This window comes from Cherax quadricarinatus, chromosome 56 (assembly GCF_038502225.1).
Source record: "Cherax quadricarinatus isolate ZL_2023a chromosome 56, ASM3850222v1, whole genome shotgun sequence".
NCBI classification, from domain to species: domain Eukaryota; kingdom Metazoa; phylum Arthropoda; class Malacostraca; order Decapoda; family Parastacidae; genus Cherax; species Cherax quadricarinatus.
In genome coordinates this window covers 14,631,887-14,659,256 of record NC_091347.1, presented here as the reverse complement: position 1 = coordinate 14,659,256, position 27,370 = coordinate 14,631,887, and the positions used below count along the sequence as shown (strand labels likewise).

Genomic DNA, 27,370 nt, shown 5'->3' with positions numbered 1-27,370 from the left:
AGCCGTACTAGTACGGCCGAAACCCTCAAAGGCTTAAACACTGGTTATATGTAACAAAATAGTTTTGAGGGTCATATTTAGCATAATTCAGGAAAGTAATACATGCATTATCAGCCATTCTTCAAAAAATACTAATGTTATAAAGGCAGTGTTTTTAAATATAGCTGGAAATAAATTATAATTGGGGTATTTATTAACTCTCCTTCAAGGAGCATGCTTTAATGGTGATGAAATGCTCTTGCTCTAAGGAATTAAAGCTACTTTCCACTTCCTTTGCTCAAACTTTATTGCCACCTATTTTCTGGGCTGTGTGTGACTTCTACACGTTTAGCGCTTTTCCCTTTTACATATTATAAAATATTAATTACGCTGTATTAGCTAGGCTAAGAAACAATTGTTCTTTACAAGTGGAAAAGGAGCTTTCATTAAATCCAACTTGTTGTTCCACCTTGTACTATGCAAGGGCCACATGCAACTTGTGAGCTATAGGTTGTTCACCCTTGATGGAAATTAACAGATTAACAAAGGCAATAAGCATTGTGGCAATCCTGTGAATTAAAATGTACTGCTCCATAACCTGTGTCAGTACAGTGGTATCTTGACTTACGAGTTTAATTTGTTCCGCAACCAAACTCGTAACTCAATTTGCTCGTATATCAAATAAATTTTCCTCATTGAAATTAATTGAAATGAGATTAATCCATTCCAGCCCCCCAAAAAACACCCAAATTTTTTTTACAGGTTTTTAAGTAAGAAAAATGTTTTTATAAATAAGAAATGATTTTTGCCTTTTTTGCCAGGTCCCAGCAATGTTTTAGAAATCTTGGAGTATATATGAAACTCCTTGAAGCATGGTGTAAGATGAGTGTCACTCCACTGCTGATAGTGCAGCAGTGATCGTGCACTGCCTTGGCTTTACTCTTCACTGTTACACACAAACATGTCTGTCTCTGTTTCTGTCTGTCTGTCTGTCTCTATGTCTCTGTCTAGCTCTGTCTATATTTATCAATGTCTGCTTATCTGTCTTTTTGTCTGCCTGTGTTTCTGTCTTCTTGTCTCTCTACTTATCTTTGTCTCAGAGAGCCGCTCATGAACCAACAGGTATTACACACGATGCAGAGTCATCACGTCTGATTCCCGAACAAGTGAAAATGCGTATTACTTGCCAGTCATGCTTATTATGCCCTATCTCTACAAGCATAGTATAGCACTGTCTGGAATTTTTTGGGTTATCCTAAGTAATTTACACTATGTATAACTGTATTTGTGTGTACCTGTGAGTTAGAGAGATAGACAGAGACAGATAGATACAGAGAGGAGATAGAGACAGCCAAAGCAAAGGAAATACCAGCTAGCCAGCCAGCCAGCAGCTGGCTGGCTGGCTGGTATTTCCTCGGTATCTCCTGCGAGTGGTGGCGTACCTGAAACTCACTTGCAACTCGGATTTTGGCTCGCAACTCAAAGCAAAAAAATCTACCGAGCGATGGCTCATAACTCAGAAAACTCATAAGTTGGGGCACTCTTAAGTCAAGGTACCACTGTATAGAGTAAGATTAGTCTGTCTGAAATGCCTAGGTATGCTAGTGGCCTTCTTTGTAATTAATATTTTATAATATGTAAACCACACATTATAAGCTTTGCAAGGAAATAAACATTTTCATTTTCAATGTGTTTCCTTTCTTTGGCTTACCCTGCCTTGGTGGGAAATGGTCTTTGTGGTAAAGAAACAATTGCAAAATGTGTCCTATTATTTTCAGATTATAGTCACTGGACAATACTAATGTTTAGTGACTATTCAAATTAAAAAAAAATCAAATTCAGATTTGTTTCTTTTTATGCAGTACAAAAATAATGTAGTTTACTTGTAATAAAACATTGTTAAATACAAAAGCCACAAGTTTGCAATGCATTTTGGGCAGACTAATCCTAATGCTTAAAGACTACACTAAAACAGCAGTGCAGATTATGGACTGCTGACTACCATTCAGTAGTATTGTATGTAATTTTTGTTTGTGCTACAAAATGCTGCAAGCAAATGGTAAATAACAACAAAAATTGTACTCTAGTGTAAGGTGTTTACATTTCTAATTTGATTTTTCAATGCACCAGTTGTCTCCCACTGAGGTAGGGTGACCCAAGAAAGTGGAACTCATTCATTGTCATTCAGCCAATTGCTGTTTTGCCAGAAGCATACTGATATTACAGCTCAGATAGCTCTACGAGCTGCAACATCCCAACCTGTCTTTCAGAGAGTAGGCACTGTACTTCAGATCTCTAGGAGTCAAGTCTGGTCAACCAGTTTCCCTGAATCCCTTCACAAATGTTACCTTGCTCACATTCCAACAGGATGTCAAGTCAAAATTTCTTGCCTCCACTTACTCATGAATAGCTACATTATTATATAAACTAGACTCATATTTTCATTAATTTTTTTTTTAAAACTGGCCATCTCCCACCAAGGCAGGGTGATGCGAAAAAGAAGAAACTTTCATAAATTTTTTCTTCTTTTGGCATTTAGTAATTTATACAGGAGAAGGGGTTACTAGCCCCTTGCTTTTCTCTTACGACATGCATGGCAAGATTTTATATAACTATTTGTTAGAACATCTCAAGTATGCAGTTTTCTGTATAAACCTGACTATAATAATTAATCATTGATGCAACATATTACAGTGAAATACATTACATCTGTATTTTCTTGTTTGAGAAAACAGCACATGTCTGAATTACTGGCTTATGAAGTAAGATTTCATTGAAGAACAGAAGAGTAATAATGCATAGGTAGATTTATATTTAGTGCATTTTGTAAAAAGTTTATAGTTTCTATGCAGATTTGACAAGATAATCGAGTATTTTACCTCCCTATCATACATTGTACTACAGCAGATTCATGACTAACTTCCTATAAGTGTAAAGGTTGCCTTTTGTATTTAATGTTCATTCAGTAGCCTGAAACATGAGAATATTATTTTTATTTCAGATAATGAACAAAAAAAGAAAAAGTTTGCAAATTGGAGCATAATGAATTGTCTAGCAACACTAGTAACATGGCTTAGTTACTTCTTTATTGCCCTTACATTCCCCATCACTCTGTGGTTCTGTTTCAAGAAAATAGCCCAATGGGAACGCCTCATTGTGTTTCGCCTCGGGAGACTACGGGGGGCACTGGGGCCTGGTTTGGTGTTCATAATCCCCTGGCTGGATCATCATACACGAGTTGACATGAGGACCAAAGCATTCTCTGTGCCTCCACAACAGGTAATTGGATTAAATTTGGCGAAGCAAATTTTATTTTCCATCATTATTATTATAATCAAAACCAAGTGCTAAACCCACATTTTCTGTCATTAAATCAAATTATATGGTCTTATATTATTACATATATAAATAAATGAGGTATTTTAGGAAGCTGGATTTGGTTGGTTGGTGTATAAAATTTTTTGATGACTTACGTTATAGGGATGTCATATTTTTTTTAAATTTAAACTATTATTATTATAATCAAAAAGAAGCGCTAAGCCACAAGGACTATACAGCTTTTAAATTTAAAGAATGTCAAAATAAGAGGATGTTTAGAAAATTAAAAGAAAGCTTCATACAGGTCGGCCATCTCTAATCCAGCACTAATTTTGGTTAGCATAATTTTAAATTTCATTATACTGACTCAGAAGTTGTGCAGATGGTTGTAAATCCACAGCAGCAAGCCAGTGGAGGAGAAAGCAGTGATGAAAATGAGGAAGATGTAGCAGTCTCTCTATTGCCAAGTTAATTAAGTGTATTCTAACCTAACGACTCTGTAATCCAGCAAACTCACTAATCCGGCACACTACAGGTCTCAGTGATGCCGGATTAGTGATGGCCGACTTGTACATAGTTCTTAATATAACAGTTTTTCTTAATACTATATAGTGCTAGTATACTGTCTATCCAAATAGTACTTAATAACCCTGAAATCAGATTGACTGTACTATATTTTTTTTTTCAGCTAATTACAGCTGATAATGGAATAATAGAGATGGGCTGTGAGGTGAAGTATCGGATCAGTGACGTACAACGACTGACCATTTCAGTTACGTCTCCCGAGCATGGCTTGCGATCATTTGGAAAAACAGTTATGCTGAATGTTCTTACCAAGAATACTGTCAGGTCAGACTTGCAATTGCATTTACCAGTTTTCTGGTTACTGTTGAGTATTCATGGGGGAGCTAAACCCATATGAATCATATAGTGCATAGGGAATGGGTGGTAATCAGATTTGATTCAAGGGTAGAGCTTTTCTAGTTTCTTGGATCAGGAGCCCTTTACCAGCATCAAGGCATACATACCCCTTAAGGGGCCATGATGACTTGGTAACAAAAGATGGTGTATTATTATTATAATCAAGGGGGGAAGCGCTAAACCCGGAGGATTATACAGCGCCTGGGGGGGGGGATGTGGAAGGCATTCAGGCTTAATTTGGGGAACTGGAGCACAGATCCAATTCCCTAAATCAAGAGCCCCTCACCAACATCAAGGAACCTTCCTTGAGGGGAAAAGATGGTGTAATTCAAGCACAATTGTGTATCTCAAAATTTTCATCGCAGCTCAAAACTAAATTCCTTTATGAGGGCAAATTGTAACTCAAAATTATTGTAACTCCAGCCCATCATAACTCCAGGGACTACTGTACTTTAATACTGTTTAAAAATGTATTATTATTTTAATTTATGCATATATTATAAGTTAGTACCAAACTGGCACACGAAAATCACTCCCTATGAAAGCAAAAGACTTGGCAGACGATGCAACATCCACCCAATGAAAAGCAGGGGCGCCACTAGCACAATAAGAGACAGCACAGTAAGTGTTGGGGGCCCAAGACTGTTCACCTGCCTCCCAGCATACATAAGGGATGATTACCAATAGATCCTTAGCTGTCTTCAAGAAGGTACTGGACTGGCACCTAAAGTCATTACCTGACCAGCCGGGCTGTGATTCATACGTTGGGTTGCATGCGGCCAATAGTAACAACCTGGTTGATCAGGTCCTGATCCACCATGAGGCCTGGTCACAGACCGGGCCACAGGGGGTTGACTCCCAAGACCCTCTCCAGGTATACTCCAGTACCACTTTTCTATATCATGGAATTAAAAAATATGGATAACATTCTCCATCTGATTGTTATCATAAATTACATTCTGCCATTTATTGAAAAGGGCATCGAGTTTTTTCAGTGGGGTGTGATTTTTGTTGCTTGTTACCTGTACTAATGTTATTGACATTACAGAGAGACTGAACGAGACCGGCCCGTGATTGCTGCACAGATACAGAAGGAGCTCAATTTGAGAGTTCTTGAATGGGGTATTGAAATTGGAGATGTAACATTGTAAGTATTTCTACAAATTACAGTATGCAACTCATTTTTATTTTTATATTTTTAAAAGATTTTTGTTGCTGTACATATTGTCTAGTTTTATGGTTACATTCTAATTTCATGAATCTATTTTCCTGTACAGTGGAACCTCTACTTAAGAGTGCGTCCACGTGCGAGTTTTTCCGAATACGAGCAGCTGCTCGGTCGACTTTTTGCTTCCAGACGCGAGCAAAATTTCCAGATGCGAGCAGGCCTCAAGGGAGGTTAATTGGCACTGGTGAGGGGGCTCTTGCTCTTGATTTAGGGAATTGGATCTCAGTTGTTTGTTGGATTATCTTATTGAAACTTGGGCAATGTATGATGAAAAGATACTTCTTAACGTACACCAAAAATGAAAGAAATCGGACCATAAATAACGGAGTTCACTTCTCAGCCATTAGCCTCCCCTTAGTGGTATATTTTCATATGGTTTTTATGGTTGTATTCTCGTTTTATTTGGTCTCACGTAATAGAATGGAAGATATACTACAAAAATATGATTTTAATTCGTTTCACGATGAAAAGTACCTTGAAATTGAGCTCAAAATAGCAAAAATGTTTGATTCTTTGGCGACATCAGTGGTAGACATCATGAGGTAACAGTGGCAAAGTGTATCATTAAGAGTGTAGCAATTAAGTGAAGCATTAAGAGTGTAGCACTTATAAGTCACTCTGACTTTTTTGGGTTATCCTAGGTTCTCTACACATGTAGTCAGGAGCAGGAATGGCCGCTGTGGTGGCCCTATAAACCCCAACAACAATGGCTGCTGTCACCACCACTAGCCACATACCTAATGACATGTATTTTATTCATTCTAGTGTATATATCATGTTTCTATGTTATTAATATTGTTTATTATGTCATATTACATGAATTATGATAGATAAATAAGCTGTAGAGTTGATATTAGGGAAATTATTAAAGTGTTTTCTTGTGCCTGGAATTCCACTGGAATGAATTAATTCAATTTCAATTAATTTAAATGAGGAAAATTGACGATGCGAACGAGCAAATCCAGTTACGAGCAAGGTCATGGAACAGATTAAACTCGTAAGTAGAGGTTCCACTGTATTTAGTACTTGTGTTCGTATATTCTGTATGTATTTTTATCTCATGTTAAATTAAGGCGTGGTTAATGTTGAATATAATTGAAACTTTACAGATACAGTACTCGCCTCTCAGTATTAACCCTTTCAGAGCTTCGGCCGTACTAGTACGGCTTACGCACCAGTGTCCATGACGTACTAGTACGCCTAAATTCTAGCACCCTCAAATCTAGTGAAAGCTGGTAGGCCTACATATGAAAGAATGGGTCTATGTGGTCAGTGTGCGCAGTATAAAAAAAAATCCTGGAGCACATAGTGCGTAACAAGAGAAAAAAAAATGACAGCGTTTTTGGATTAAAACAGCGACTTTGCACTGTACTTTCGTATGGTATTTATTGTTGTATTCTAGTTTGCCTGGTCTCATTTTATAGAATGGAAGACATATTACAGAAATTGAGATGATTTTGAATGGTTTTACAATGAAAAGTACCTTGAAATTGAGCTCAAAGTAGCAGAAATGTTCGATTTTTACCAAAGTTCAAAAGTAAACAAATCGTGCTGTGTCCAATACACGTCAACTGGTGAGTCTAATATTCTTTCACAAGTGCGCTGATATTATTTATACCATTTCTACACTAATGCAGTAGTCTGCATAACAGTAAATCTTCTATTTTTTTTGTAAGAATAAAAATTCAAAGTGAAAAGCAAAAGAATGTAAGAGGGGCGTGGGGACGTGACTAATGGACAGAGGAAATGTTATTTTAGTGCCAGGAATGTCTTCTTGTTTATTCTGGACCCTATTCAGAAACTGGCATCTTTTCAAATTTGTGAGAGATTGGCAAAATTGCTAAATTCTGACGACTGTATTTAATAGTTGAAATCGGTAAATGGGTGGTTTCTTGTACTCATTCGATAGAAAAAATGGAGTTCTAGCGAAATAGTTATTATTTTTGTCGACTAGTACACTGGAATTGGCCGAAAATAGGGCTCAAAGTGGGCAAAATCGCCGATGCATGAACATCGTCGAGACCACTAACTTCGCGAGAGCATAATTCCGTAAGTTTTCCATCAAATTTCATACTTTTGGTGTCATTATGATCGGGAAAAGATCATCATGACACCAAGGAAATTAGGGGGAGCGGGAAAGAGTTGTCACTGTGCATTATATAGGCTGGACTTCGAAATGAGGTAAATTAGTATAAAGACTCTTAGGCTGTAAGTTCAGTTGTGTAAAAAAAAAACTTACTTCTAAAAATATTTCTCATATAGGAGTACTGTCAACATTCTCAAGGAGGCAGAACCCAACAATCCCCTTAAACCCATCTTGAACTGCTTCGGAGGAGGAGGTGGGGAAATCATGGCTCCCCCGGCATCAGCTGCTTCAGCAGCCTCGGGAATGTTCAACATACCTGGGCTTGGAAATATGGGCGATTTCAACTTCCTCAGTGGTATATCAAAAAAGAAATCAGAAGCCATTGGTAAGTTTCTCCACTGAATTCCCCCCAAAAAAGACTACACAGTATTAAACTGAATTCCTAGAGCTTTCAGGTATGAAATACTATACTGTACATTATATTTTTCTATATAAATTTTTAATATTTTTCCCAACATGTTTTTTAACAAGTTACCTAAATTGTTCAGCTTTTGTATTGCTTTTTGTACCTAGAGCTTTTTTTTTTTTTTGTCTTTAGATGTCATTCATTTACATTTTCACAGTTGCCTCGTCAGAGTTTAGTTATCCTTTTTTTCTGCCACTTCCCAGTTCCTGATTATTTTACACTGTATAATTTTCGTCTTCATATCTGAAAAGATATAATCAAATTTCTTTTGGAAAGTATCAGATATATTTTTATGTATTTTCTTAATAGCACATTAAAAATACCAAATCAGTACTGATGAAAAAAAAAAAAGATTACAAAAAGGAACGAGTTCTACACTGTATAATAAAAGAAATTTGAGCCAGAATAAAAGATTTTGCTCTACCTGTGTGAGTCGAGTCAGTGCAAGGAGTGGCACTGGCTCTATCCTCTTTCCTCTAATCATGTACATCTTTCTTTACCACAGTGATGGGGCCTTATCTCAAGGAATTTAAACTAATTCTCTTCTTCAGATCTTGCACTTCCCTGGTTTTTCCCCAATGAATATAACAACAATAATTTGAACAGAAAAGCTATATTTATTTGAATCAGGCCAGGAAACATTAAACCCATAAGGGTCATGTAGTGCTTGGGGAATTGGGAGGCACTCGGATAGAATAAGAGGATAAATCCAGTTCCATGAATTAAGACCACCCTTTCCCCTCACCCTTGAGGTAACAGAATAGCAATAGAATGTTAAAGTGAGAGATGTCAGGGAGTGCAATCATTGAGGTGGGTTTGTACACATTATGCATGGAACAGTGAAGAGAGAAATAAGCAAATGTAATAAAAGGAAAACATTAAACAATTGGATCAGTAGGGTAGATTATGAAAGGAAAAGCATTACTCTGGCTCCTGGCCATTAGTAGCAACAACCTACTTAAACAAATAGTTGAAGTCACAATCCTGGGTATGCATGAAGAAAGACAGCAGCATCAGCTTAATCCTTTAACTTAAACCACTGGGAATGAAATCAGGGTGTGGAATGTTATGTAACTTTTAAGTTTCGAGATGTAACAACAGCCTTTCGTGACTATAGTCCTACCAGCCCTTACCATTAGGAATAAAATAATTATATGGAATGAGAAAGTTAATCTAAAATTTAGGCTGTAGAATTTTTTTTTTTTTTTTTCAACAAGTCAGCCGTCTCCCACCGACTACTCAAAAGTTGATGAGAAAAAGCAATAGAGAAATGCACAAAAGTTGGGGAATATCAGAGAAAGCATGGAGAGCAGAATGTAGTGTAGTTGCACAGAAGCTCAGGTGGTATACTGCTTTTGTTCATCACCAGGGAGATGATAAATGACTGACTTGCAAGGAAAATTATGAGTGAAGTTTTTAAGTCCGAGTGACAAACGAACAGCTAACACCACAGGAAGATTATGTTCAGAGCTTGAGTTTTTTTTTTTTTAACATGGTTAACTGTTCTCCAGTAGAGTTTACAGCTAAGGAGAGTGTCAGAAATGTTGGCTGAATGTGCTCTAGTTTCTTGATAACCAAGAAATACTGTATCCTTTACTTGCATTAAATCCATCTTAGTTTATAATTTTCTTGTTTTTTTTTAAGTCTATCAGTTAGTTTTAAAAATGTGCAGCTTTTTATCAAATTGTTTCATCTTTTATTTACTTATTTTTTTTTTATTTTTTTTGCTCATGAATTAACAAGCTTGAAGTCATTACTTGCAATCAACTCACACTGAGAGAAAGGTAATTCCATCTATTGCTGTATATCGAGGCTTGCATAAAGGAATTAGTCATACAAAAGTAGATGAGTGTATTTTAATGTTCATACATCTTCCTAAGCAAGTTTTCCACATGCATTATTAGTTTAAGACAACTGTTACATTTAAAAAAAAATTAATTAAGTTGCTTGGCCTTTCCTAAATTCTGTCACTAGTACACAGTATTCACTAACTGTTAGGTAACCTTATTGCTACCGATTCTGGCAGAGAATATATAACAGGCATCTATTGCTTAATAAACCCTTTGACTGTCGTGGCCGTATATATACATCTTACGAGGTACTGTGTTTGATGTATATATACTCAAATTCTAGCGGCTTCAAATCAAGCAGGAGAAAGCTGGTAGGCCCACATATGAGAGAATGGGTCTGTGTGGTCAGTGTGCACCATATAAAAAAAAATCCTGGAGCATGCAGTGCATAATGAGAAAAAAAAACTCCGACCGTTTTTTTTAATTAAAATACCGACTTTGTGGTCTATTTTCGTATAGTATTTATGGTTGTATTCTCGTTTTCTTGGTCTCATTTGATAGAATGGAAAACAAATAATAGAAATAGAGGTGATTTTGATTGATTTTACTATAAAAAGAACCTAGAAATGGAGCTCAAAGTAGTGGAAATGTTTGATTTTTGCCAATGTCCAAAAGTAAACAAATGATGCCATTGTCCAATAAATGTTCAACTAGCCATTCTAATATGCAGTCATGAATGGGTTGATGTTATTTATACAATTATTACAGTATTGCAGTAGTCTGCATAATAGTAAGTCTTCTATTTTTTGTTTGAATAAAAATTCAAAATAGAAAGCAAGAGTAATATCAGAGGGGCCTGGAGACGTGACTGATGAACAAAGAAAATGTTATTTTAGAGCCAGGAATGTCTGCATTGTTCATTCTGGACCTTATTTTGAAATTGTCATATTTTTTAGTTTTTGTGAAATTGGCCAAATTGCAAATTTCTGACCACATTATTAGGTAGTTGAAATCGGTAAATGGGCAGTTTCTTGTACTCAATCGATAGAAAAAATGTTGTTCTAAAGAAATAGCTATGAGTTTGGGCGACTGGAACAATGGAATTAGCCCAAAATAGGGCTCAAAGTGGACAAAATCGCAGATTTGTAAACAGCGCCGAGGTCGCTAACTTCGCGAGAGCATAATTCCGTCAGTTTTCCATCAAATTTTGTTTTTTTTTGGTGTCATTACAATCGGGAAAAGATTCTCTATCATTTCATAAGAAAAAATAATTTTTTTGTTTTTTAAATTTTGCGATACCAGGAGACACCTCAGGATTGGGGGTTGCGACAGTCAAAGGGTTAACCTAAATGCATTAAAAGACAAATGATACATTGTTGAACAACAATTACAAATGTGTTGTTGTCATGCTCCAAATATATTTTGCTTTGGGGGATGAGTTGGGTTTGAGATATGCAGTTCATTCCTCTATTACATGTTGTTGGTTCATATTTAGTGCTTCCCTAAAAAAAAATTATTGGGAATAATATATTGCTAATTTTTCCCAGGAATCCATCAAAGATTATGTAAAAAGTGTATGGGGAAAACAGATATCTTATAACACAAAGCCTCATTAAGCAAAGGATGCCTTTTTTTTTATCACCATTGTTATACTGAGTGTGGTCATCATTACCTATTTATTTACTATTTTTAATTTTGTACAAGAAAATATTGTATGCATTGTAAACTTTTAGGCTTATGCCAGCAAGCTTTGTCCCCAAACTTATATCGCTTCATTGTCCTAGATAAACTTTCATCATATCCTTCATTGCTTCCACTGCTTATATGCTGACTGTTAGAATCACATTAATTACATACCTAGCTGCACCCTTCCAGTATCCTAGTAGTTATAATTACCAGTGTTTGTAAGGGTAAACTTGTAAGCTTCATAGTACAGTACTGTATGTTATTATATTATGAATGCACACAGTCACCCTATAATGCCTTACGTCTTTTCTGTATTTGTTACTGTATAAATTTATTTTTATTACAGATGAAGCCTCATACATGAGGAATGGGCTGCATTTCTTTACAGGTATTGACCCTTCTGAGGAAATTGTGTTGAACTGTCTTTCACCAAATCATTGTTAAATACTACAGTCCCTGGAATGATCAAAAGTATCGGTCAAAAGTCTGAAGTGGAGCAGTTCTCTCATGAATAATGTTTTGTCAAACCACCTATTAGTCAGAAACTTAATGTACAGCATGTTTCACATAATAGCATGTGGAAATTAAATGGTCCCAATTCCCACATTTCCATCCTCATTTCATTTGGTATAGAAATTAAAAAATTGATGATATAATAGGATTTTCCTTTAGTTGTTAGCATATTGCATGATGCTGTTTCTCTGCATCTACATAGATGCACCTTGCCTGTATGAATTTGTGACTATCCCTTAAAACACAGAGCTGGAGGGAAAAAAAAAAAAACGATAATTTTAGAATTAAATCATGAAAGATGTACTGTATGAAATACATCTTATACAGTACAGTACAATACAACACTGTATATTACAGAAAAGAAATAAAGCAAAGTGTAGTTTACACGTAATAAAATATTGTTAAGCACAACAGACAGCCACTAGCATGCGGTGCATTTCGGGCAGATTAATCCTGATTCTTACAGACTGCTTGAAAACTAGACATAGATTATTTAGTAGTTTTCTAAAATAAGTAGATTATTGTGTGGAATAAGAAAATTTCAGAGTGGTGAGATAACGTTATTGTGTCAAGTTAATGTATATTTCACTAAGATAGCTCAAATGCTTGTAATAATTCAATCCTAAAGGTATTTTATTTAACTCTTTCACTGCCTGTCATGTAGATCTAGGCAATAGGGGTTAGTGTTACTTACAGCACCTGTAAATTTGCTCTGAGTGGCAAATTTTGAATCTGTGCTGTGGGTGTACACTTTATGAAAAAATCTGCCTTCAACAGTGCGTAATGGAAGTAGTTAACCTCTGACCTCATGCTTGGGTTAAAATAGCAAATTTGGGGAATTTTTTAGCATGGTTCTCATGCTTTATTTGGCTGTTTTTGATGCCAGTAGACAGAATAAAAAAATCAGACTGGAAGTGGCCTGAAATAAGGCTCAGAGTGGTTGAAATTATCAATTTTGGGGGATTTTCTTGGGAAAAGGTAGGGAAATGGGGCCCCCATAACTGTGTCTTACCTCTTGGTCTGCTTTATGGGTTTTTGCTAGGTCTGCTTCAGTTTTTGAACAGCCTAAACTATGATGAAACATTCTTGGTTATTGTTTATTAGCTGAGAAATAGGGGAAACTGAATTTTTTTGTGTGTGATGGATTGAAAATTGAGGGCCAGTATTATATAGGAGTGGCCTGGGGATATGAGCGATGAACAGAGGAACATTTGCTTTAGTGGCTGGAATGCCAACAGTGTTTATTTTGGACTCTTATTTTTAAATTGGAATTTGTTGAAAATAGTGTAAAATTTACCATATTCATGACTTTTGGGTTCTTAATAGGGTAGATTCTGATACATGAATGAGCATTTTCTTGTTATCAGTGGCATGCTGGAAATTGGGTAGAGTACTCACAACCTTCAACCTTGTGCCTGTGTAATTCCATAAGTATTACATTAAATTTTGTATTCTTAGTGGCATTTCCTTTAGAAAAAGCTTATCTACCAGTCAGTTTCAAATTGAAAAGGTGAACCATGTCAAAGACACACTGGAACTCTCAGTTAAATTAAGATTAAAAAAAATTAGACAGGTCCTAAACAACCACTGTGAGGGAAAATGTGTTGTTTTTCAAGAGAACATGGGATTATTTGGTCTTCTTGAAAGGGTATTCCTTGTGGGTTTAGTGCTTAGTTATGATTATGATAATAACTGAAGGGGTACTTTTTTAAGGGTTGCCAAGATTTTTTTAGTATATTTTTCTTCCTCCTTGGCTTTTGTTTATAACTCAAGAACACCTCATCCAGTCGGCAAGAACTTTGTGTATGTGCAGGTGCCCTCTGGTAAATTTTATATAGGCCATTCTAGGATTTGGTTGTCATGCAGTAATTTGGGAATGAAACTAAAGAAAGTACAGCCTCTCCTGACTCAATGACAGAGTTCCATTCCTAAGACCACATTGGTAAATGAACTTGTTTCATGTGAGGAGCATACTATCATGGTTGTGGGTGTTTGTCAACCATCTTTGATATTGTTTTAATGTCATCTTTGCACCATTTATAACATTTTTGGTATATTTTTAAATGTTTATACAGTACAGGTCTCCCTCAACATTTGCGAGGGTTAGGGAATCAAGAGTCTCGCAAATGTTGAAAAGTCGTGAATGTTTGGTGCCCCAATTTATTGTAGGGCATAATACAATACTGCTTCCTTAACTCGTTGAACCATGAACAATCATAAAATACATGAAAACATCATAAAATATTGTACTATATACATACACGTTATTAAACCGTAACATATATGTTATTAAATACTACTGCCTCAACCACTGCCTGTACCACTGCCTGAACCACTGCAGTGCACTGCCTCGTATTTTTATACAATTTCTTTCTTCAATTCTATGGTGTTTATCAATTTCTTTACCAATGGGTTGGCACTAGCAAGTTTCTTTGGGCCCATGGTTAATTACGTAGCAGTCGCACTCAATCTACAAGCACCAAACACAATGAATTATTGTGAAATGTTTGGAAGAGTGTAGAGGCTAATGCTCACTCCAGCATAAACAAAGCCAAACTGACTCACGATGCCTCCACCACTGCTTTGACCCTCGTATTATTGTACAATTTCCTTCTTCAATTCTATCATATTAATTATTATTATTATTATTATTATTATTATTAGCAGTAGCAGAAATGTTCGATTCTTTGCTTTGTTCAAGAGTAAACAAATAATGTCACCGTTCAATACGTGTCCGAATGGCCATTCCAATATGCAGTCATGAATGGGTTGACATTATTTATACTGTAGTTTAATAAGAACATAAGAACATAAGAATGTAGGAACACTGCAGAAGGCCTACTGGCCCATACGAGGCAGGTCCTTATCAAAACGACATCTACCAAAAGCTACTCAAGAAATAACTCCCGTACCCCTTGACACCAATCAAACCCAGCCCCTCCCACTCATATATTTAAGAACATAAGAACATAAGAATGTAGGAACACGAACATAAGAATGTAGGAACACAAAACATAAGAATGTAGGAACACACATACGAATGTAGGAACACCACATAAGAATGTAGGAACACACATAAGAATGTAGGAACACTAATAGCAAATGTTCGATTCTTTGCCGTGTTCAAGAGTAAACAAATGATGTCACCGTCCAATACCTGTCCGAATGGCCATTCCAATATGCAGTCATGAATGGGTTGACATTATTTATACTGTAGTTTAGTAGCAAATAATGAACAAACAAAACGCTCACGACACTGAGTGGCAGGCTGGCTGGCTGCCAGTTGCGAGGGTTGGAGGGAAGGTAGTAGGGACATGCGGGTGGTGGGAAACTCGAATATAATTTGGTGGCTGGGAATTCGCAAATGTGTGAAGCCCGCGAAAGTTGAAAACGTGAATGTTGAGGGAGACCTGTAGTGTACTGTATATTGTAATAAACTGAATAGAGGAAATCAGCTGTAATATACATTATTTAGGCATGCAAACTGGTCAGAGAGCCCGTCGTAAGTCCGAGTCGTCGGTAAATAAGTATGTCGCTAAGCGAGGAGAGGCTGTATATTCTCGTGCTTGTGGTGTTAATTGTGCTATTTTACCTGAGTCAGGCAACATTATGAGGCCACATGCCCTGACATCATAAATCCTCCCTTCCTCACCCTACATACTACCACTTTCTGATTCGTCACCATTTTTCACTATGCTTCATTATCCAACCACAAAGAAGAACAAAAAGGCACATTACTTTGACTGGAACAATACACAAACATTCGTGTGATGTATCCACCACACCTCTCCATTACTCCTATGAGTTGCCTTCACAACTTTATTTGTTACACGTGCATGAGGGGCTAATATAATGTTTAATGAAGGGCAAAAATGCGTCGGCCCATGACACATATAATATTAATCAACATCTTCCTTTGATGCTCACTGCCCCCACCCTTGCAGCATCCCACTTTTACTGCCTCGGATTTTTGCTGCCTGGTGCCCTCAGTACCAATTATTGCCACATTTTGAGTTGTATCTACTGGTACAACTATATATGATGGAAGAGGTAGAAATTGATTTATCTACAGTAGGGAGTGCTGTCTGTTGTCTTTGTTTTTTGTATGATTGTTAACAGATGTTCCTGCTTTTTTTTATTGATCTTTTCTGGCCCGGTGGCCTGGTGGCTAAAGCTCCCGCTTCACACACGGAGGGCCCAGGTTCAATTCCCAGTGGGTGGAAACATTTCGACACGTTTCCTTACACCTGTTGTCCTGTTCACCTAGCAGCAAATAGGTACCTGGGTGTTAGTCGACTGGTGTGGGTCGCATCCTGGGGGACAAGACTGAGGACCCCAATGGAAATAAGTTAGACAGTCCTCGATGACGCACTGACTTTCTTGGGTTATCCTGGGTGGCTAACCCTCCGGGGTTAAAAATCCGAACGAAATCTTATCTCTCTTAAAAGTGTTAGTCGATTGTGTCATCTCGTTAATTGCTTTATGATCAAGAGAGCATTCACTATATTTTTTTTTTTTTACCCTTCCATGGCTTCAAAACTTGAATAATGTTTATTTGAACTGTTCTTGTGAGGGAACAAGGGGTCATATTATAACCTGAAAGACTTTGGCTAATCATAATTCTTTTTAACTGAAAGGTGGATGTTGTTATTGGGTGTCTACTGTATTGGGGAGGAGGTTAAAAATTATTTTGACTAATCAAAACAAGTGCAGATTGAAAGCAGTTAAGAAAGACTTTGGATAAATGCTTTAGATTACAAAATCCTATACCGAGTCTATATTCCTGTGAATATATAGACGATACCTTGAGGAATTGCTGGTCTTAATTAAACGATGGTTATCGTAACTCTCAGAGTATCCTGAATTATTAATAATAATATTTTATTTTGACGTGATACATGTTTTTTTAAAGGAATATAATAATTGGGTGGACATGTCAAAAGCCACTTTATATGCAGAGCATTTCAGGCAAACTTAAAATTAACTTAAGATTAATAAGGCAATAATTGTACATATGGTCATTAGATGAGTTACAATGAATACAAGAGAATTGAGAATTCTATTAGGTCATGCTATATGGCTTTAATAAGTCTTGTAGAGAAGATGTACAAGAAACTTGCTTACCACTAGCTTGCTATTTAAATTTGTAAAATACTGTCTTTTTAAAAACTGAAGAGGTCTGTAGGAAAGCTTTTTAGAATATTTATTTATAAAAATTAATTTGTTTAAAGTATCTAACCCCTGTTTTATATTTTCTGTAACAAATTATTTTGATAGCATTTTTTCTCTTAACAGAAGTGATTTAAAATTTTTATACTGTATAAACATTTGAACCATTAAGATTCCCATAGTGGTGGATGATGACCTAAGTTGACACTTGGGGACAAAGACAGTGTTGCAGTGAAATTTCTACTACTAAAATATTTTTGTCTAGGCCCCTGACTTTATCATATATACATACTTGGTAAAGTCCAACCCTGGACAAAAACTTTTAGCAGTAATAAGGATTTTTTTGCATCATTTTCCTCCAAGATTTTGATAATTGTAAATTCTGTTCTGTGGAGAGAAATGTGGAATTTCTGGGACATCTTTTACATTGTAATTTTTTTTTATAGCAATTAAAACTAGTACGTATTTAAAATTTCTGAATTTAAAAATACTAACAGTGTACCTCATGTAATTTAAAGCATGGCTTTTTCAATTATTTATGAAGTTATATCATCATTTTTCTAGAGTTTTTTTTTAAATATTTTTCTAAATTTTCTTTTGACAAATTGCTCTTACTGTATAGATGAATTAACGTATTAATTTATTGCTGCTTAGCATTTATCCTTGATTTGCAAGTTTCTTTTAGCCTGTTACTGTTTGGCAGTTTGAATTGGCATTCCTCCATGATTTGCAAGATATGTCCTCCTGCATGGGTATCACCTCTTAATATCCCAAATGTCTCCGCCACACAGATCTACTGGATTTCTCAGACGAAAATAGTGAGCCACCTAAGCAGCTAAACAATCAAGGTATTCCTGACCTGATAACTTCGGAATTTCTTGTGCATGTATTACATAATAAATGGTGTCAGTAACACAACTATTATTTCAATGTTGCATATGTAAAAGCATTTTGTGACAACATTACATGATAAACCTATTTCAGGAAATTGTTTAGTAGTAATTTATTTCAAGTTGTTTATCCAATCTCTTCATTCATTACTGATGTCTGCATACTGATACTAACACACTTAATATTTTGTTATTTTTTTATTATTATCACACCGGCCGATTCCCACCAAGGCAGGGTGGCCCGAAAAAGAAAAACTTTCACCATCATTCACTCCATCACTGTCTTGCCAGAAGGGTGCTTTACACTACAGTTTTTAAACTGCAACATTAACACCCCTCCTTCAGAGTGCAGGCACTGTACTTCCCATCTCCAGGACTCAAGTCCGGCCTGCCGGTTTCCCTGAATCCCTTCATAAATGTTACTTTGCTCACACTCCAACAGCACGTCAAGTATTAAAAACCATTTGTCTCCATTCACTCCTATCAAACACGCTCACGCATGCCTGCTGGAAGTCCAAGCCCCTCGCACACAAAACCTCCTTTACCCCCTCCCTCCAACCCTTCCTAGGCCGACCCCTACCCCGCCTTCCTTCCACTACAGACTGATACACTCTTGAAGTCATTCTGTTTCGCTCCATTCTCTCTACATGTCCGAACCACCTCAACAACCCTTCCTCAGCCCTCTGGACAACAGTTTTGGTAATCCCGCACCTCCTCCTAACTTCCAAACTACGAATTCTCTGCATTATATTCACACCACACATTGCCCTCAGACATGACATCTCCACTGCCTCCAGCCTTCTCCTCGCTGCAACATTCATCACCCACGCTTCACACCCATATAAGAGCGTTGGTAAAACTATGCTCTCATACATTCCCCTCTTTGCCTCCAAGGACAAAGTTCTTTGTCTCCACAGACTCCTAAGTGCACCACTCACTCTTTTTCCCTCATCAATTCTATGATTCACCTCATCTTTCATAGACCCATCCGCTGACACGTCCACTCCCAAATATCTGAATACGTTCACCTCCTCCATACTCTCTCCCTCCAATCTGATATTCAATCTTTCATCACCTAATCTTTTTGTTATCCTCATAACCTTACTCTTTCCTGTATTCACCTTTAATTTTCTTCTTTTGCACACCCTACCAAATTCATCCACCAATCTCTGCAACTTCTCTTCAGAATCTCCCAAGAGCACAGTGTCATCAGCAAAGAGCAGCTGTGACAACTCCCACTTTGTGTGTGATTCTTTATCTTTTAACTCCACGCCTCTTGCCAAGACCCTCGCATTTACTTCTCTTACAACCCCATCTATAAATATATTAAACAACCACGGTGACATCACACATCCTTGTCTAAGGCCTACTTTTACTGGGAAAAAATTTCCCTCTTTCCTACATACTCTAACTTGAGCCTCACTATCCTCGTAAAAACTCTTCACTGCTTTCAGTAACCTACCTCCTACACCATACACTTGCAACATCTGCCACATTGCCCCCCTATCCACCCTGTCATACGCCTTTTCCAAATCCATAAATGCCACAAAGACCTCTTTAGCCTTATCTAAATACTGTTCACTTATATGTTTCACTGTAAACACCTGGTCCACACACCCCCTACCTTTCCTAAAGCCTCCTTGTTCATCTGCTATCCTATTCTCCGTCTTACTCTTAATTCTTTCAATTATAACTCTACCATACACTTTACCAGGTACACTCAACAGACTTATCCCCCTATAATTTTTGCACTCTCTTTTATCCCCTTTTATCCCCTTTTATCTCCTTTTGTTATGTGTATGTTAATTTTTTCCATAACTTTTACCATCCATCATTACCAGACTTAATTATGCTCTTTCTTTGTCATTCCCTTTGTAGTTAGACCTTTAATATACGTATTCAGATGGCTTCACTTTCCTATTTATCCATTCTTATGGCTTAAAGATTTTCCTGCAAGGTGCTCCTTCAAATTTTTATTAACACAGAGTGCTGAAACTGTCTTTTATGTGCGGGTTATTTGTGTATCGTTCCAGTCACGGTATTGTGCCTTTTTGTTATTTATGAACATGCATATCAGTGCTTTGGATTAAATCCTAACCAGGTTAGTGTCGCATGATTAAGGAAGTATACTATGTTCACTTCAGTTATTATATCGGGCTTGTCAGCGAAGGTAAATCATCAGTACAAAGCTGCATCTGCTTCCTTTCACAGCATTTGGATTGGACCAGTGTGGGTTGAAAAGGCAAGGAGTTAGAAATTAGTGCTTTATCACCTTTAACTTATCATTTATGTACACAAGGTAGTACTGTAGCATGTTAATCTTGTTTCATACTTTTGCCTAAGACAGGTGCAATAGTGGCATTTTTTTCTTTGTAGATTTTCTGGAATTTTTACCAATGTTTTGAGCTTTTGTAATTTAGGGTGGAAGGGTTTAGGCCATACTACTTATATATAAGGCACTGTCTTCATGCTCAACATTAATATTTAATGCTCTCATTGCTGTTGTTCAATCTGCTCTCTCTCTCTTTGCTTTCTGTGACCTTTCGTACTGTCTTGTCTAATGTGATAACATTACTGCTAACATATTGTCTTTCCCATAAAGTAAATTGTGGTAGTCAAGGTTTTATATTCTTAATGTTGTGGTAGTCAATGAGGGTTCAGATGTGTCTTAGAAACATCTTGATATTTCATGATGTTTTAATATATTCCAGGACTCGAGTCCTGGAAATGGGAAGTACAGTGCCTACACTTTAAAGGAGACGTTTGGGATATTGACAGTTTGGAGGGACATCTAAACTGTCGTATCTGAGCTCCTCTGCAAAGACAGTGATTATGTATGAGTGATGGTGATAATGTTGAATGATGAGTTTTTTTTCTTTCTTTTTGGGTCACCCTGCCTCGGTGGGAAATGGCCGACGTGTTAAAAGAAAAAAAAAAAAAAAGCCTCTCCTCACTTAGCGACGTACTTGCTTACATACTCGGTCTTACGATGGGCTCTCTGATGAGTATTTATACCTAAATAATATATGTTAGAGCTGATTTCCTCTCTTCTGTTTATTTCAATATACAGTATAAACATTTAAAAAAGTACCAGAAATGTTATGAATGGTGCAAAGGTGACATTAAAACAATATCAAAGATGGTTGACACAAACCCACTACCATTATAATATGCTCCTCACTTAGCGGCGAATTCATTTAACGACGTGATCTTACGAATGAAACTTCATAGTTAAGTGAGGAGAGGCTGTATTCCAGTTTGTCTAAAGTATTTTCTTTATACATTACTGTACGTGTATTCTAATAAGCAGGTTAATAAAATGTTGGCTTAAAGTAGCTAAATGAATATGATTTATAGTGTTTGGAAGTTTTCAATAAAGATAGATAGATTCGGCACTATTTTCTGCTGCACAGCGCTGCATGACCCTTGTCGGTTTAGCGCTGTATTTGATTATAATAATAATTCAGTAAAAATGGAGACTATAGAATTCTCTTCATAATAGTCATACTACACATTGCTTTCAAGCATGATGTCTCCGCTGCCTCTAGCCTCACTGCAACTTTCAAAGCCCATTCCTCACACCTGTAAGTATTGGTACCACTTTACTCTGGTACAGTGGAACCTCAGTTTTCGTGATTAATTCATTCCAGAAAATCTGATGAAAACCGAATTGTACGAAAACTGAAGCAATATTTCCCATAAGAAATAATGTAAATCCAATTAATCCGTTCCAAACACCCAAAAATATTAACAAAAAATACATTTTATAGATAATAACTATAGTTTTACATACAGAAAACAATGAGAAATAAACATAAATGACTAATGAAATGGATTAATGAACATTTAACATCACTTTTACCTTTATTGGAGGCTCTTGTTGGCATATGGAAGATGGCGAGGAGGGGAGATGGAGGAGGAGAGGTTATTGTTTGGAAGGGGAATCCCCCTCCATAAGGACTTCAGGTATCAAGGCCCTATCTGGGGTTGCTTCCCTTCTTTGTCTTTTACTGGCACTAGGACCAGCTTGAGAGTCACTGGACCCCTGTCGCACAAAAAATCTGCCCAGAGGTCTGCTTCTGGAGTCTCTAAGATTTGCCTAAAATGGGAAAAGGCATTGTCATTGAACATGTTGTAGACACAGCTTGCAACAGCTTTGTTAGGGCAATATTTTCCATAAAACTCTGCAACTCATTCCACTTTGCACACATGTCCTTAATCACTGAAGGCGGCATATTCTCCCCTCTCTCTTCCTCCTCCTCTGAAGCAATTTCCTCAGCTGCAGTCTGTTGCTGTTCCAGTTGATGCTCTTGCAGCTCTTCAGTGGTTAGCTCTTCCCTGTGGTCATCCACCAACTCTTCCACATCCTGGCCACTCACATCCAACCCCATGGACTTCCCCAAAGACACAGTAGATTCCACAATAGGCATAGGGTCGTCAGGGTCAGCCTCAAACCCTTCAAAATCCTACTTGAGGACACATTCTGTGTGGGTGTTCAGGCGGATGCATTTGGTACGACGGACCATTGTCAGCTCTACGAAAACCGAGCTGATGTACGAAAACTGGGACAAAATTTTAACAGGAAAAGTTGTCAAAAAGTGATTCCTATGAAAACCAGGGCATACGAAAACCAAAGTTCCACTGCATATTCTTCTTTTTGCCTCCACAGATGAACTTCTTTATTCCCCAGATGCCTCAAGTCACTCCCCTATATATATACAGTAGGGCCCCACTTATACGGCTGGTTAGGTTCCAGGCTACCGCCGTAAAGCAGAAACCGCCGTAAAGTGGAACACCCTTTTTTTCCACTTACAAATGCATACAAACACTAGATAACAAGTGTACACTAACATATATTAAGTTAGCAATAAAACCAGGCATCAAAAAACAATAAAAAAGTACAATTTATTTATTTATTTATTTATTAACAATTTGAGCACACATACAGAGGTACAAAAAAATACAGATAAGAGCAGCATGCCAAAGCCACTTATACTATGCATAGCATTACGGGCTGGCTTAAAATTAACTTAAGATTAACTAAGCAATGATGAAATCAGTGATAAAACATTAATGTAAACAGATTATTATAAAGCACAAGTGAGTATTACAAAGACAGGTCATATGGTTGCATGCATTGTTGTACATTCAGTCGTATGGAGTATTCTGTTAGGTAGTGTATTATTTAAAAAATAATAAAGTTAGATTGGGTTTTAGGTTTAACATTTATGTGATATAATTGTGAGTAAATCTTTGAGAAGAAACTTGAATTTATAAACATTTAAGATATACAATTTATAAGGTTCAGTTATTCAGTATTTATTTGGTTTTGGGTGAGTAAGTGATCTTTGAGAAGAGACTTGAATTTATAAACAGGTAGTGTTTCTTTTATATTTACAGGTAATGAATTCCAGATTTTAGGGCCTTTTATGTGCATTGAGTTTTTGCATAGTGTGAGATGGACACGAGGAACATCAAAAAGTGATCTGTGCCTTGTGTTATGGTCATGTGTTCTGTTGAGGTTGGCAAGGAGATGTTTGAGGGGAGGGTTAATATCAGAGTTAAGTGTTCTATGTATGTAATAGGTGCAGTAATAAGTATGGATGTTTTGTATGGTGAGTAGGTTTAGTGTATTGAATATTGGTGGAGTGTGCTGCCTGTAGTGAGAATTTGTTATCATTCTAACTGCAGCCTTTTGTTGGGTAATTAGTGGTCTGAGATGGTTAATTGTTGTTGAGCCCCATGCACAAATTCCATAGGTGAGATAGGGGTAAATAAGAGAGTGATGTAGGGCCAGGAGGGCTGACTGTGGAGCATAGTACCGTATCTTCGATAGTATGCCTACAGTCTTGGAAATTTTCTTAGAAATTTGTTGTATATGTGTATGAAATTTGAGTCTATTATCAAGGTGGATTCCTAAGTTTCCCTCTGTTAGCTTTGTGATAGGTGATCCGTTTATCATCCGTTTATCACAATACACACATAGTGCACTCATTACTTACCTTAAAATATTTATAGTCTTAATCTAGGGTGAGACAAGTAGTATTTATTGTAAGAAATCAAGTGTGGTATGTATGGTAGTCAGCCAGGCTACCATACCAGGCCACCCCACCCACACATACAATTCTATGATATTTAAGCATCCCAGAGCGATAAAATGTATATACAGTTCACTCATTACTTACCTTAAAATATTTGTAGTCTTAATGTAGGGTCAGGAGTAAGTAAATGAGATAAAACGAATAAATGAGAGAGAGAAAGAATGAGTGCATGAGAGAGTACAGGCGCAGAGTTATGTAAACAAACCAGGCGAAGGTAAGTTTTGTAAACAAAGTGTACACGTATGGTTTGTGTACAAGTTACATTGTGTACAGGTTGTCTCTACATTGATACGGTAGAATAAATAAAGAAGAACACTCCCATTCTCATGTAACATCATTTTGAGAAGAAATGATGCTCTGAGTGAAGGCAATGTTAATAAGTCACTCTGACTTTTTTGGGTTATCCTAGGTTCTCTACACATATGTTGTTATGTATGATAATCTATGTAACTGTATTTGTGTATACCTGAATAAACTTACATACATACAAAAGGAATAATTTTCTAGTTACCCCCAGTAACACATTTTCTCTTATGTTAGATTAGAGAAAATGTTATTCTTGGCATCACTTGTACAAGTTATCTGGCTACCACATCTCATATTTATGTTATTTATTCTATTGTAGGGTGTATTTATCATCTTTTTATGTTATGTATCGTGTTTATTATATAATTTTGAAAAAAATATCATGGATGGATTAATGAAAATGTGTATATTAACGTAATATACAACATTTAATGAGACTCGGTGATTATTATTATTATTATTATTATCATTTCTAATATGGCGTCACTTGTGCAAGTCGTCTGCTACCACATCTCATATTTATGTTGTTTATTCTATTGTAGGGTGTATTTATCATCTTTTTATGTTATGTATCGTGTTTATTATATAATTTTGAAAAAATATCATAGATGGATTAATGAAAATGTGTATTTAACGTAATATACGACATTTAAATGAGACTTGATGATTATTATCATCATTACTAATATGACGTCTGGAGACATAAGACACTCTTACTGATTTTAATGTGTACCTGCATGCCAGCACAGTATGTAAGTTTAAGTACAGGTATACATAAGTATAATTATCAGAGTATATATAAAATATGAAATAACTTTTAAAAACATTTGAAATTTTGGAGTTTCCAGACAAAATGGAGAGACTTAGTGCTTACTGAGCTCACGTAGAATGTAAACAAACAGGGTGGGGCGCGGTGACCGTATTAGAAAGTCAGGTGGGGGGAGCCGTATAGCGAGTTTTGGTCATAATTTGAAATGACCGTATTAGCGGAACGCCGTAAAGTGAAACGCCGTAAAGCGGGGCCCTGCTGTATTTTATTTTTCTTCTCCCCTGTCATCTATGTTTCATCTTGTCTTTTACAGACTTATCTGCCAACATGGCTACTGCAAAGTATCTAAATACATCCACTCCCTCATCATACTCTCTCCCTCCCTCCAATCTGATATCTCGTGTATTATTTCCTAAACTTTTTTCTACTCATCACCTTGCTGCTTTCTACATTTACTTTTAATTTTCTTCTTTTACATTCCCTTTCAGATTTGTACACCAACCTTTTCAAAAACAGTTATTAATAAGACACATGTGCCCCAGTTGAGTTTATTTGTGGGGATGTTTCACAAACCAGTGGCCTCATCAGTCCAGTACAGAAAATGATCCTGGAGATAATGGAAGACACGAAGTAGAAATATGAGGTAATCAGTCCCTCAGCCATGGTGTTCAGTCCATCAGTCTTGATGGACTGATCATGTCTATCACCTTAATGTCTTCCACTGTCTCCAGGCTTATTATCTGTATTGAACTGATAAGCCACTTGTTGGCAAAACATCTCCACAATACAAATACCCAAGTGTTGCGCATGTGTCTTATTTATCTCCTTGCCAGTTCTGCATAACATTTGAAAAATAGTTAACTTGTGCATTGATGGTTAAATTTTTGTGAATTATGATAGTATACAAGTTTTTGACTTTACATCTGATAATTTTTCAACTTAATCTTACCTTGTTAAAATATAATTTGCCTTAATTCTTGTTAACTTGTCTTAGGCTGGTCTAAATTTAGTTATTTCATTGACATTAAATAATACTGTACTACAAATACACTAATTTTGTGATGTTCAGGCAATAACTCAATATTTACCAGGTAAACAGTGAGTTATTTCTCTACTTTTTAAGAAAACTGATTTTTGTTTCACAAGTTAAGATCACAATCTTGGCCTAAAAAAATACAATATACATGTAATTTTCTGCAGAGATGATTATTAACCATATGTGTATGTGCATTTGCATATTTACTTTGTGTTTTTTTTATCCAGTACTAAGATATTGAGTTTTCTTATTTTAATATTTTTAAAAATTATTCCTTTCAATTTTATGTGGTTATTCATTATAGTTCCAAAATGTTTTAACTTTTTTGGTTTATTTTTAATATTTTTTAGATATACTGTATATTTTTTGACTGAATTCAGTTTTGATATATTGAACATTTAATTGTAAGCAGTTAAGGGTTTTTGTTTTGTATCACATGCACTGTAAGGTGTTAAGATTTGAAACAGTTGGTCTTTCCTTGCAGTAACCAGCAGCCGATCACCCCACTCCAAACTTGGGAAACATCTCCAGAGTCTTATCAATGGTGCAGGTGGTGCCGACCTGGCCCATGGAATCTACAGACTCCAGGTGGAAGGAAAGGATGGTGGAATCTTCATCATTTTTGTTGGAAATGGCAAGTTCATTTTAAATTTAATGTTTAATGTCCTGTTTCTCCTTCAGATTGATGTTTTTTTTTTTTATCACACTTTATTCACCTTCATTCACTTACATCATACTTTATCTTTATCATATTTGTTGGTAATGGGAAGTTTATTCTGTATATAATATGTTTCTCTTTCTAATTGGTGTTTTGTTATCACCCTTTATTCATGCCATAGTTATTTGAATAATATTTACACATTCCCTGTGTCCTGTTTTCCAGCTAATATGTACAGGAGCATATTAGTGCTATACAAAGATTCTCCTTTTTTATAAATCTTGTCCTTTCATGGAACTTCTCTTGTAAAATTTGCCTCAGATAAAGTTATTCCAGTGCAGCAGTTTGAGGAAAAGCAGCATTATGTACCCTTTATCTGTTATATTTCAGATAACAATGGTTTTCATTTCTGGACATTCATGCATTGTAACTAACCATTTATCAACAGGTTTCT

The 27,370-nt window shown here is 36.4% G+C and overlaps 1 protein-coding gene and 1 long non-coding RNA gene across 4 annotated transcripts in view; one reads left to right on the top strand and one right to left on the bottom strand.

Annotated features, from left to right (window-relative positions):
• The window catches only part of LOC138854372 (uncharacterized), a 704,854-nt gene that overhangs the window by 401,169 nt on the left and 276,315 nt on the right, over window positions 1-27,370 (bottom strand). The window lies entirely within an intron of this gene.
• The window catches only part of LOC128700674 (stomatin-like protein 1), a 69,019-nt gene that overhangs the window by 10,597 nt on the left and 31,052 nt on the right, over window positions 1-27,370 (top strand). For both annotated transcript variants that reach the window (XM_053793967.2, XM_053793966.2), the window contains exons 3-9: window positions 2,981-3,258; window positions 3,986-4,146; window positions 5,267-5,365; window positions 7,709-7,917; window positions 11,821-11,862; window positions 17,948-18,004; window positions 26,743-26,892. In XM_053793967.2, coding sequence (XP_053649942.1) covers window positions 2,981-3,258; window positions 3,986-4,146; window positions 5,267-5,365; window positions 7,709-7,917; window positions 11,821-11,862; window positions 17,948-18,004; window positions 26,743-26,892 — 996 coding nt within the window. The remainder of the gene's footprint in view (window positions 1-2,980; window positions 3,259-3,985; window positions 4,147-5,266; window positions 5,366-7,708; window positions 7,918-11,820; window positions 11,863-17,947; window positions 18,005-26,742; window positions 26,893-27,370) is intronic.